The 12,887-nt window shown below is 45.7% G+C and overlaps 1 protein-coding gene across 1 annotated transcript in view; it reads left to right on the top strand.

The window, feature by feature from the left end:
* The window catches only part of LOC146805726 (zinc finger BED domain-containing protein 5-like), a 94,834-nt gene extending 84,273 nt beyond the window's left edge, over positions 1–10,561 (top strand). Inside the window, exon 2 of the mRNA XM_085623816.1 lies at positions 10,349–10,561. Coding sequence (XP_085479942.1) covers positions 10,349–10,561 — 213 coding nt within the window. The remainder of the gene's footprint in view (positions 1–10,348) is intronic.
* The last annotated feature ends 2,326 nt before the right edge of the window (positions 10,562–12,887 follow it).

Raw genomic sequence — 12,887 nt, 5'->3', positions numbered from 1 at the left:
TATGTGCAAACACGCCCTGTGGCGCATTTTAAGTTGAGGAATTAATTCCTCTTTAACCCTGAGGGTCCCTGGGGACCAACTAGCCCACCAGGTACCTCCATTAAGCGCCACAGAGCTGCGTTGCAGAGAGTTGTAAAAAGGGGCGTGGCCTCAGAACACCTCTCTGCAACGCAGCCCCCTGGCCCATACTGGAGGTTCCTGGTGGGCTAGTTGGCCCCCAGGGACCCCCAGTATTCAAGGGGAATTTTTTCCACAGCTGCAAACGCGTCAGGGGGCGCGTTCGCGTCAGGGGGCGCGTTTGCAGAGTGCAGCAAGGAGGGGGCATGGCCTCTACCGTGATCCCGTGTTTTTTTAAAATAGTTTTTTTAAGAAGGGGGCTGTGTGGCCCCCCTTCTTTTCCAAATATTATTGGCCCTGGGGATCCTATCCCCCAGTGCCTACCCCCAATTTTTTTTTTTTTTTTACTTTGGGAAGGGGGCTGCGTGGCCCCACTCCTGAGGCCAAAATCTGCCCAGGGTACCCCATCCCCCGGGGCATGGCCATATTTTGTTAGATTTTTTTTTGGAGAGGGGCTGCCTTGCCCCCCTCCTTAGGCCATTTATGGCCCCGGGGACCCCATCCCCCGGGGCCGGCCTTTGTTCTTTTTTTCTTTTTTTTATTTGGGGAGGGGGACTGCGTGGCCCCCCTCCCGGGCCACATGTAGCCACAGGGACCCCATCCCCGGGGCTGGCCCTCTCCATTGGGGATCGTGAGGGGGTCCCCAATCCCCCCACAGTCCCGCCGGCTCCCCGCGTCCTTTGGGAGCCGGCATTGCTTTTCCACATGGGGAGCTGCTAACATGCAGCTCCCCGTGTGGAAAAGCAATTTGGTTTGAATTTTTTCCTGCTCTCTCTTTCAAAATTAAAACCAAGTTTGCTATGGCAGGGCGGGAGCCGTGAGGCTCCCGCCCTTCCATAGCAAACTACAGTGTCCTGGGGGTGGGCTCTCCGGGACACTGCAGGAGCCAGCCCTGGGGGGTGGCGGTCCCCCGGGCCAACAAGGCCTCCAGGAGGCGGGCCGCACGACCCACCTCCCAACATTTTCAAAGCCCCGGGGGTGGTGGTCCCCGGGGCTTGGGGGTCCTTAATGGACCCCCAAATTTAAAGAGTTAGTGCCACGGGGAGTTGGCCATCCCCGGGGCGTTTGGGGGGGCTCAAGTCCCCCACACAGAATTATTTAATTTTGTGGCGGTCCCCGGGGCTTGGGGGGGCTTGGATGCCCCCCCCCCACATTTAAAATTAAAGCCTTGTGGGGTGGCGGTCCCCGGGGCTGCGGGGGGTCATGAGCCCCCGCAAATATGTAAATAACGCCCTGGGGTGGCGGTCCCAGGGGCTTGTGGGGCCTTTGTGCCCCCCACCCATTTCTTTTTGTAGCCCCGCGGGGTGGCCGGTCCCCAGGGCTTGGGGGGGCTTGGATACTCCCCACGTTAAAAATTAAAGCCTCGGGAGTGGCGGTCCCCAGGGCTTGGGGGGCCTTTGAGCCCGCCACCCAATAAATTCAAAAGCCCCGGGGGGTGGCGGTCCAAGGGGCTGGGGGGGCTGTGAGCCCCTCCACATAATGTTAACCATATTAGTGCCCATTGAAAATCCTTCAGTGCCAAGCCATTTAATGACTTTTTGGAGTGCTTTGCTTCAACATGCTGTAGTTTGTGTAATTATGATTATAATGTTGGGAAACTATATATTTTTGGTTTCAGTACTTCTTGTGCTATTATTTTATATATAAAACTTACATTTATAAAACACCCTGAAGTCACATGACACAATTCAAGATGGCCGCCAGGTGACTGTGAAAATGATAAGAAGAAATGACCGCGTTGGTAGGGTAATAACAAAAATAGTGTTTTCCAAAAGCAGATACGCAGAAATATTTATTAGTCTGTTTGCTCACCTGGTAATAGGACAGATTTTGATTTTAATTTTGTTTTTGTGTTTTTTATGGCTCTTTGTCATACAATGACATAGATATAAGGCACATACATTTTTCATGTTTTTCTATTGTTGTGCAGAATCTAAACTTATATAAGCCTAGCAGAATTGGTTCACAGAAGTAAAATGGATGTTTCAGAGACTACTGTTAGTAAATATATGAAAATACATATTTTTCCGCCTTTCACAGCACTTTACATGCTACAAAATGGCCGACATGTGGTTTCGTCTGTTGATGTTTTTCATATAATGATCTTAGTCTTGTTATTGGACACATGTTCAACACCTCAAAATGTATTTTCTGACTTTTATGCACACTAGTGATGCATATTTTGTGAATAATTGGCATATGATTTCATGTATATAACTCCTGAAGGTCACAGTCCTTGACCTTTGACCCTAAATGGTAGCTCCTGGAAGGGTACAAAGGATATATCTTTGTAACAGTGAAATTGTTTTTGCAAAGTGAGGTATCTTCGGAAAGGTCATTGTCTGGTCTCACAGGTCAACTAGTCAAATTTTATAAGAGGTGAAAAAAACTTGACCTTTGACCCCTAAATACACATTTTTTTAACCTTTTTTCTCTTTATTCTGTTACCCTTGGATCAATTTCAACAAGTGGGGCATTATTGGACTCAACATGCAAAGTACTATTTTTTTCCTTCTTCAAATTATTGTAGAGGTCATAATATTTGACCTTTGACCTCTATTTGCCATCATTGTAGGTGTTTTAAGGTGTTTATTCCATTATGGTGAGACCATTGTTTACAAGTGTTGCAGTGTTTGAATTGTAATGATAAGTACTTACATTTTTGTTCATTAAATTGGTGGGAGGGGGTCATGTAATTTGACCTTTGACCTCTATTTCCACTGTTCTAAGTGTTTCATGGTCATTAATCCATTACTGTTAGATCATTTATTACAAGTGAGGCATTATTGGAATTGTAATTATGAGTACCTACATCCTCCTTAGTTACTGTGTTGGAGGAGGTTATGCTTTTTGACCTTTGACCTCTATTTATACTTGTTTAGGTGTATCAAGGTCGTTATTGCATTACCCTTGGATCATTTGTTACTAGTGTTGCATTATTGTAATTGTCTTGATAAATACTTGCGTTTTCATTGGTTTAATTGGTGTCGGGGGATCATGTCTGTTGACCTTTGACCTCTAATTACACTTTTCTAAGTCTTTCAATGTCATTAATGCATTACGACTGGATCCTTCCTGCCCCTATGACCCCCTACACCTCTACTTAACTCTGCTATCATTGGTCTCTCGCCTGCAACCTCCAGTACCACACCTGTAAACTGTTTGTCAAAAAAAGAAACTCCATTGAGAAGCATTGGGCGCCTGGCGTTTAATTGGCACCCTGCACTTGGCAACCCTATGCCCCTGGTGGTGTATGTTTGGTTCTGCTTTGAAGTCCCCCGTGCTTGAGCTAACCCCCAAAGCTTGGCACCGGCAACTGATCTACTTATCTGCAAGCAGTGTGGCTCTAGGCACTCCCAGTCTCCATTGGAAAGCATTGGACCAACCTTCAACTTTGACCTCTGCAACCAGCCGCCCCTGTGCCACTGGTGGTGCAGTTTTGGTACTCTCCTTACCCTTTGCCCTAGCTGACCTTTGGTCCCGAAGACTGAAACTGCAAATGTGGTACTTACCTGTTTTACTGCTATATTGTTTTCACCATGGGATATTGAACTGTTCTGAAAATATTCTGTCAACTTATGAAAGTGAAAAGTATTTTTATTTATAAACGTACTTACCTGATTGTGAAGATCTTAGTCTTAAAATAAAATACAAACAAAGTATATTTTCTAAAATTGTTGTGGATCTCCTTTTTGAGTCATATGTCCTTTATTGATCACGGTTGTGCAATACATGTTTTACAGTCCTCTGTGTTAGGCCTAATGCTGCTTGCTAACACTTCACTAATAGAACATTTTGGGTTCAACATTGAGCCCTGTACTCTTGGAGACCCCTTGGACTCTCTGCATGTTATCACCTAGTGGCAATATAACATACGGAGCCAGCTTCCTACACTTTTTCACATAATTCACTTTGAAAACTCCTTGCACTTTGCATTCAGAGAAAGAAATATAAACACCAATTCTGCAGCAATTTGTCAGAAGAGATAGCCAGACATTTGACCTCTGCCTTTAAAGCACTTGCAGAGGTGACAAGTTAAACACAGAACTTAAAGGCATCTTTATTTTTTCTAGGACTTTCCCAACTTTCCAAAATGACACAAAGTATGATTGAGGATGACACCTTTTCATTGGGCCATTCACTTATGCCTACAATCAAACACCAATGTGAACAGACACCCATAGATCCCACTGCTTTAGACATACCTACAAGTTGAATATTGTTGACAAATGAATTGCTTGATTTATCCCTACAGAGAACCCTTTCTTTGCAATATTGTTAAATGCCCAGGTTTTAGACAGGTTATTCACCCCCCCCCCTCTAATTTGCTTAATATCATCCCATTTAGCAGTCAGGTATGCAACTCCCTCCAGGTGTCAAAAAGCACCCACACCAGGCAACATGTCACAATTCCCACCAAAAATGTCCACAGACAGATTGAACATCACCCTGGACCGATTGGTATAGTAGTTTGCTTCAGGTACATAAGAGTTCACAGGTGGCCTTATCACCTGCGACAGCCTTCAGAGGCTGAGACAGGAATAGTCTTGCTCTGTGAAGGTAGGGTGATGCAGTTGTACAACACAATCCCTATGTCAATTCAATGCCACCCTTACCCATGGCATGCGAAGCCGAGTTGAAAGCATTGTCAGCCATATCCAGATAAGAATCAAGCAAAGGTAGCTATAGTGTCCCTAACACAACACGTCACCAAAAAATCTTTTCACAATTGCTTCAGGTTTTCCATATCTTCTGAGGGTTGCAGAACAGAGCTCAAAAAGTACTTGTGCCAGGATCGTGTTTATTTAGGTCAGGTGAAGCTGAGTGCACTAACTCAAAGCACAGAATCATGATTGACTCTCTACTCCACTAGATCCCACTCTGTCAGGCGATCTTGTTCAAACACGTCTCCCTTCACGACCTACTTTCCACTTGTAACTCAACTTTCAAACCAGTCTCTTTTAGCACACGCCATATTTGCTTGTACCTCCAATTCACCTCTCCTGCAGCTCCACCTTGTCTTTTTGTACTCCCACTCTAGATAGCTCGTTGGAGGATAAGGAGAAGATTAGCTGGGTGTTATCCGCCTAAGAAAAGATAGACAACCCAGCTTCTTCGGCAATTGTAGCTAGCGGGTTAACATAGAGATTAAATATCACTGGGCTAAGGATCGAGCCCTGTGGTACCCCATACAGAGACGCATGGGTCTTAGAGCTAGAAGATGGGGAAAAGACCTGAAAAGGCCGACTGGTGAGAAAATCTTTAATCCATTTAAAAGCTGAGTGCTACGAATATATGATTGGAATGGATGTTGTAAACTGGCAATAAAAATATGTTAAAAAAATAACATTCTTGGCAGAGTCAGGAGACACAAAACAAGAGCGAGGTTGCCTTGAACCAACTGTACAAAGTGGTTCTGTGGCTCTGCTGGCAGCAAACGCACCTCAGTGAGGGCATTACCTCAAGGAAAGCTGCAAAGCATGGACCTACAAGCTGTCCCTAGGCTAAACATGTCTAGTTGACGGTTGTCGAAGTTCTGGTCCACCTAGAAGGGGAAAAAGAGAGAGAGTGTGCCTACAACCTGTCCCTGTTCTAAACATTCATGGCAGAGCCAGGTGATACAAAACGAGAGGCAGGTTGCCTTGAACCAACTGTACAAAGTGGTGCTGTGGCTCTGCTGGCAGCAAACGCACCTCAGTGAGGGCATTAGCTCAAGGCAAGCTGCAAAGCATGTACCTACAAGCTGTCCCTAGGCTAAACATGTCTAGTTGACGGTTGCCGAAGTTCTGGTCCACCTAGAAGGGGAAAAAGAGAGAGAGTGTGCCTACAACCTGTCCCTGTTCTAAACATTCATGGCAGAGCCAGGTGATACAAAACGAGAAGCAGGTTGCCTTGAACCAACTGTACAAAGTGGTGCTGTGGCTCTGCTGGCAGCAAACGCACCTCAGTGAGGGCATTAGCTCAAGGCAAGCTGCAAAGCATGTACCTACAAGCTGTCCCTAGGCTAAACATGTCTAGTTGACGGTTGCCGAAGTTCTGGTCCACCTAGAAGGGGAAAAAGAGAGAGAGTGTGCCTACAACCTGTCCCTGTTCTAAACATTCATGGCAGAGCCAGGTGATACAAAACGAGAAGCAGGTTGCCTTGAACCAACTGTACAAAGTGGTGCTGTGGCTCTGCTGCCAATAAACGCACCTCAGTGAGGGCATTAGCTCAAGGCAAGCTGCAAAGCATGTACCTACAAGCTGTCCCTAGGCTAAACATGTCTAGTTGACGGTTGTCGAAGTACTGGTCCACCTAAATGGGGAAAAAGAGAGAGAGTGTGCCTACAACCTGTCCCTGTTCTAAACATTCATGGCGGAGCCAGGAGACACAAAACAGGAGCTAGGTTGCCTTGAACCAACTGTACAAAGTGGTGCTGTGGCTCTGCTGGCAGCAAACGCACCTCAGTGAGGGCATTAGCTCAAGGCAAGCTGCAAAGCATGTACCTACAAGCTGTCCCTAGGCTAAACATGTCTAGTTGACGGTTGTCGAAGTTCTGGTCCACCTAAACAGGGAAAAAGAGAGAGAGTGTGCCTACAACCTGTCCCTGTTCTAAACATTCATGGCAGAGCCAGGAGACACAAAACAGGAGCTAGGTTGCCTTGAACCAACTGTACAAAGTGGTGCTGTGGCTCTGCTGGCAGCAAACGCACCTCAGTGAGGGCATTAGCTCAAGGCAAGCTGCCATAAACCTGCAAGCTGTCCTTAAGCTAAACGTGTAGTTGACTATTGTTGAAGTTCCTGGTCCACCTAGGAGGGAAAAAAGAATATGTCTATAACCTGACCCTATGCTCCTCTTGTTGAAAGAGTAAAAACTAGATCCGGATTCCTAGAGTGTATACCAAGATGCTTCCCAGGAGGTCCACAGATTTGGTATACCTTCTAGTCACCGACTTACCTGAATGATGTTTCTTTGGCAACATCCAACAGTCTTTCCAGCGTGACGTGATTGTTCATCTTCTTCACCTTCATCGCAGACACCATCAAAGTGTTCTCATGAGTAAAGTTTCCACCATGTGAAGAAAATGATTAAATACTATTAGTTACAAATCCCCACAAACACCTACAATCAGCCCCACCAGCCAGGTAAAAACATTCACACCACACACCCTAAACAGCTAAATAGCGTCCCAATGGCCCTGAAGACACTACGATACACTCAGAGACACCCTCATACACCCAAAGGAACAAAGACCAAGACCTCAGACATGACCAACATCACAGACGTCCACATGCATATCCACAGAGAACAACACCAAGTCTAACATATCACAAACCAGTAGATATAAAGCAACACTTATGAAAACTCAAATACTCTCACAATGAATATACTGTGCTATTTGTAATGGAAATCACCTTCAGCATAAGGGTAGGAAGAGGTTGATGGGGCGAGGCACAAGATCACAGAAACTCACCTGAGTGATAAAACCACCTACCTTTTCACCAGACTCTCCTTACACAACACAGCCTTGTGAATACATAGCGCCTTCCAACCCAACAAGGTCTGAAAATTTTAGTTGGTGAGCATGTTTCATTTTTGAAAAAATGCTCGATTCCCACAATAATACATTTTCGAAACCTGGGAAAAGTGCAGGTCCAGCCTGACACGTTTCCTTCAAATAAAAACATAATACTGCAAAGTGTACCTTGAAAATATGCAGCAGGAGAATCCGGCTGCCCATTTGTTTCATTCAAATTGTAAATATGCCTTCAATCAATCAATCAATCAATCAATCAGGCTTTTGTTAAGCACAACAACTCACCCGCAAGGGTCTCAAGGTGCTGGGGGTGGAGGGGTGCAGGTTCCAGTCCATCAAGGAGGGGGACCGTCAATGAGACAAGTTTGAGGTTTCTTAGGAAATTTGGAAACGATGTTGTCTGTCTGAGTTGGAGTGGAAGGGCGTTCCAGGCTTTGGCCAAGTGGAAGGAGAAAGAGTGGCCCCCTGATCTGGTTTTTCTGGTGCATGGGACCATGGCATAGGAGAGCTTGTGGGAGGTGGGGGGTTCAGTCTTCCCACCTGACTGCCCTATTCTCTCTTTTTAATGTACATGCAAAAAAGCCTTTGCCAGGCTGACAGCAGTTTCGACTGAGCTGTTGTCAGCACAGAAAGTTATACCCTGCCAGGTCTGGGTGCATACAGAACTGTGGCTGAATGGGAAGACCGTCATACAAGCACTCACCGCTAGCAGGCTAGACAATGGTACGGCAACACTCTCTATGCTGGAATCTCCAAACAACTCCTACACAGTCTCCAGACCATCCACAACACTACTGCAATACTCATACTCGACCTTCCCCATCACACGCTCCTAAGGAAGCTTCAATGGCTCCCCATTCACAAACGCAGTCAGTTCAAACTTCACACGCACACATACAAAGCCCTACACAATGAAGGACCAGAATACCTGAACAGACGCATACACTTTCACCAACCCACCAGACACCTACGCTCTGCCTCACTCGCACACATTTCCCGTATCTGCTAAAGCAAACTTGGAGGTCACTCAATCACCTACATTGCACCCAAGATGTGGAACGACCTCTCACAACGCATCAGAGCCTCCTCCTCACTTCTAAAGACATGGCTCTTTGTATAAGCACTTTGGGGCCCACAAACCTACACACCTTCCCAAGCACCTGGGTACCCTCTCAGGTGATTAGTACATTATACAAATCAATATGACATAACATAACATGATAATTGAGTGTATGCTGGATTGCATGTGCGTGCCTGTGGATGGTACCTAACATGAAGACGTGACCTGTGGGTTTTATTTTGGAAGCCCATGGCCTGCAGAGGACTACAACCCTCAGATTGGAGATGTGTACTGCTGACATTCTTGAGAGCTGGGATGGGGGACACATGCACACACACACTGAAGAAAGAGGAGCAGGACATACTCTGTGCACATCAAGGGGCTATTTGATTCCAGGAAGAGATACCGGGCAGTGGGGCCTGGGTTCATTGTCAGGGATATGGTGGGACTGAGAAGGCTGGCATTACCATGGAATATGATAGAGAAGGCAGCTTAGTCCTTTGAACTTTAGGGGGCATATTTCATGTTAAGGCTGGCAGCCAGGGGCAATCCCTGGTTACTCCCTTGGCCTGTGTTGTGGGTCACTCAGAATTAGAGCCATGTCTTCTGATGCAGACTGTCCTTTTGACAAAGGCAATGCAGAGGAGAAAGAAATTCAAAGGAGTCAACAACCCCAAAAAGAACTCTAAAGGTGAGACACAAAATCACATGTGTGTCTGAGTATAAAGTTGGGAGCCCATGCCCCAAACTTTGTTGAATAGCACCGCCTCATCAGGAAACGAAAGATCACCAAGACTTCTTGCTACTGAAATCAGGACCAAGGCGTGTCAGTCTCCCATAGAGGTGAGGGGCCATCGCCCATGAACCAAGAATACATGCCCTGTGCCTGGAACACCGTCAGGCTGCCTACCAAGACCAGCGGATACTGTGAGGAAAAGGAGAGAACCTGGAGGGAGCGAGGCCCAGTTGGCACCCTGGCAAGTGGATCTAAGTCAACAGAGTTTGATGCACCTGTTGCAGTCAGGACTGGTATTGTGAGATAGTCTTTTGTTCTCTTGTGGAATTCAGCAACTACACCATCACTGGTGCAGTGAAGTAGCGGGCAGTTACCCGGTAGCACTTATCTTGTTGAGGTCATTGCCTACATCTGTGACCCTGTGTGGTGGGCCATCGTCCATACAACTGAGATTTTGGCTGTTGCTCATTCAACTGAGACTGTGGGCTATCACCTGTGTCTGTGATCCAGCTGAACAATGGGAAGGAAACAGTGAGAGCCTCTTGGTGTGGAGCACAGGCTCCTAGAGTCGTCTGAAGACCGCGGTTGGTGTAAGATGGAAGCAGGGCCATAGTGAGAGACTTGTTAGAGCTCGTCGATGATTTGGAATCTTTCCAGGCCAAAGTCAGCCTTTGATGCACATCACTAGTGTGGGCAGCACCTGGGGTTACCTCCTAGAATCTGCCAGAATATATAAAGAAAGCACAGTGGGAGTACCCATGGGGGAAGCACCGCTCTAACAAGTTCTAGCCTTGAGCGGATACTGTGTGGATTATTTTGTGTGCTGTAGTCAGGTAACCCCTGTCACAGAAGAAGAGATAGAAGAAATGAAGTGTGATACCATCCCTTCATGAATCTCTCCCCTCCTATATTTACAGTCCCCCTTCGCCAATTGGCCTTACTACTATCAGCAAGACATCAAGGAAGAAAAATGGGCAAGCAGCTCCTTTAAACAAGGAGCAAGCAAAGACCAGATGACTGACGTCATGTGCGACACGCCTCAGGACGGTGAAGAGAGCACGTTAAAAAGACTTCTGGGAACACAGAGGGCGGCGGGCGAAAGCAAGAGCATTTGCGAAGAGGAATCGTGAACCGAGGAAGAGACAGCACCTTTGGGGAAGAAGACTCCGGATCGGAGTGAAGTGTGGAAAACCCGAACCTGACGGTGGTGAGAAGACCGAAAGAACAAGAAGCCAAACAGCACAGAAGAACGCAGAGACTCCTTGCCGCGGTCCCGGAGGGACGTGGCATTCCCAGGTGCGTGGGCACCTGCGGGGATATTGGAACGTAGGGATTCAAGGAGAGACGTGAGGGGGATGGGATGAGAAAAGAGACCTAAAAGAAGGGACAGCCTTAAATAATAAAAAAAGGGAAAAAACAAGAAGAGTTAAAAGGACTTTGAGAACTTCATCGCTATTGATTATTTCTTTCTTTTTAGTTACTCCATCCACCTATTCCTCTCACATTATACTACAGTTTCTTTTGTCCCCCACACCCTCCCCTTTATAATCGAGAATACGCAAAAACACTTACCTGAGCCTTTCTTTTGTCCGAGGGACAACGGCAGCCAGGACTCCACCTCCAAGGGCCTTAAGCAGAAGACCCTGCAGAAAGAGGAGACGGAAGAGAAGCAAAGAAAGAAGGATGCATTAATGCCTCATTGTGCCAATAAAACTTAAACAGAAAAGTAATATCACTCGTTTTATGTCCCCTTCGTTACCAAAAAGTCTATAGCTGTCTAACAAACGAAATAAACGCTGCTTTTTACTCTAAGTATTAACGTTGGACTGCATAATCATCATATTAGAGTCACTGGTGAGTTTTTTAAGACATGAGCCTTGGTTTATCCTGCATCTACTGCCCACGAGGAGCGTTGGACTGCTCGGCCACAGCGATCACAGAGTCAAGTGCTAAAGGAGTAGTGCTTGGCCCAGTTACTCTGGACCCATAGTATGTTGGGTCCTGAGCATAAAAGTAAAAGGTCACCGGCACTGCCTCCATGGTTGTGCCCAGTAGCTCACGCTTACCCTTTGGCCCTCTGAGAGGGGTTCTGACAATAACAAAAAGGATAGAAAGAAATAAAAAAACACGCTCACACACATACCAAACAATAAGAAAACATAATAAAAAGATTGAAGCAAGAGACATAATAAAGTATATGTTATAACAACTGAAATATAATGGTAAAAAATTACAAACAATGCAATGGAGAGGATGTTCTACCACATAACTTAACAGTACCAAATCACAACTAAAAAGTGAAGATACATAAAAAAAAAAATATTGCAAGTTAACTTATTAGTTTTCACCCAGTGTGGAACAATTCACAAGTTATAAGTGGCTGAATTCCCTACCAGAATTCGATGTATTAATTTATGGTCTCATTGCTTTTATACTACACAACTCACTAGATTTACCCTGCAGTGTTCACAGGACTCAAAACTCTAATAACAAAATCAAATAGTCCTTGAAGTAAAATAAACTATGTTAACACAAAGGTTTTCAGTTGTGGAAAAAAATGAATTTTGACCACCTTATTAAGAATATTGCGCCATAATTTTTTGTTTCTGTTTTACCGTTCAAGTAGTGGTGTACCTTTTGGCAATTGTGGTCTCAGTGGTACCTGTACTCTGGACACACAAGACAGTTATGATTCCGCACTCATCTTGCATCAAGCTCAACCTACCAACATAGACTTTAGCCTCGGTTAGCCTTACCTCTGTCTGCCATTGGCAGCACTAAGCTGTCCGAGACCGGGGCATTGAATGACACTGGCCTGTTTCAAAAGATCACAAGCCATTCTTCCTTGTCCTACCATGATGGCCTGTATGCCTCAATCCTAGATAGAGAATGGAATCGTCAGAACCCAGCATTTTGAATGGTATAGCTGGCAAGAAGATTAAGTCATATCGGTCTATGGTGGTCCCAGAGGTCTTTCAAAATTGTAATAAATGTTCCGAAAAAATGTGAAAATTAAAGATTACACACTGCAATTATCGTGTCAATCGTAGTATGTGGGATTCTTGGGGAAAGCAGTCCTACATATCTGTAAGACAGGCACAGCACTGATGTTCACATTAGCTGTATAGAGACATAGGCATGTGGCATAAGGGAAGCTCAGGAAATGTAGTTCTGCATACCACTTCATAGATAACAGATGCGTCATCATTATTGGTCCACTTTCTAACGACATATCACACAAGTGTCAGGTATTAAAACTTCATTGCCGTGTTTTTGTGGCATTCCAGCAACAAAAACATGGCAATGTACAGGGCCGGCTTTAGTGCTGGTGGCGCCCTGTGCGACAATGTTAGTTGGCGCCCCCCCAATGACCACCTCTGCCACGGATTCCCTCATTAGCACCCTTTAACAGTCACCAAGTCACCATAACCTCACTCTCTCAGATACATTGAATTA

This window comes from Triturus cristatus, chromosome 8 (assembly GCF_964204655.1).
Source record: "Triturus cristatus chromosome 8, aTriCri1.1, whole genome shotgun sequence".
Taxonomy (NCBI): domain Eukaryota; kingdom Metazoa; phylum Chordata; class Amphibia; order Caudata; family Salamandridae; genus Triturus; species Triturus cristatus.
The sequence above is the reverse complement of the archived record's forward strand: the minus strand, read 5'-3'. Positions and strand labels throughout refer to the sequence as shown.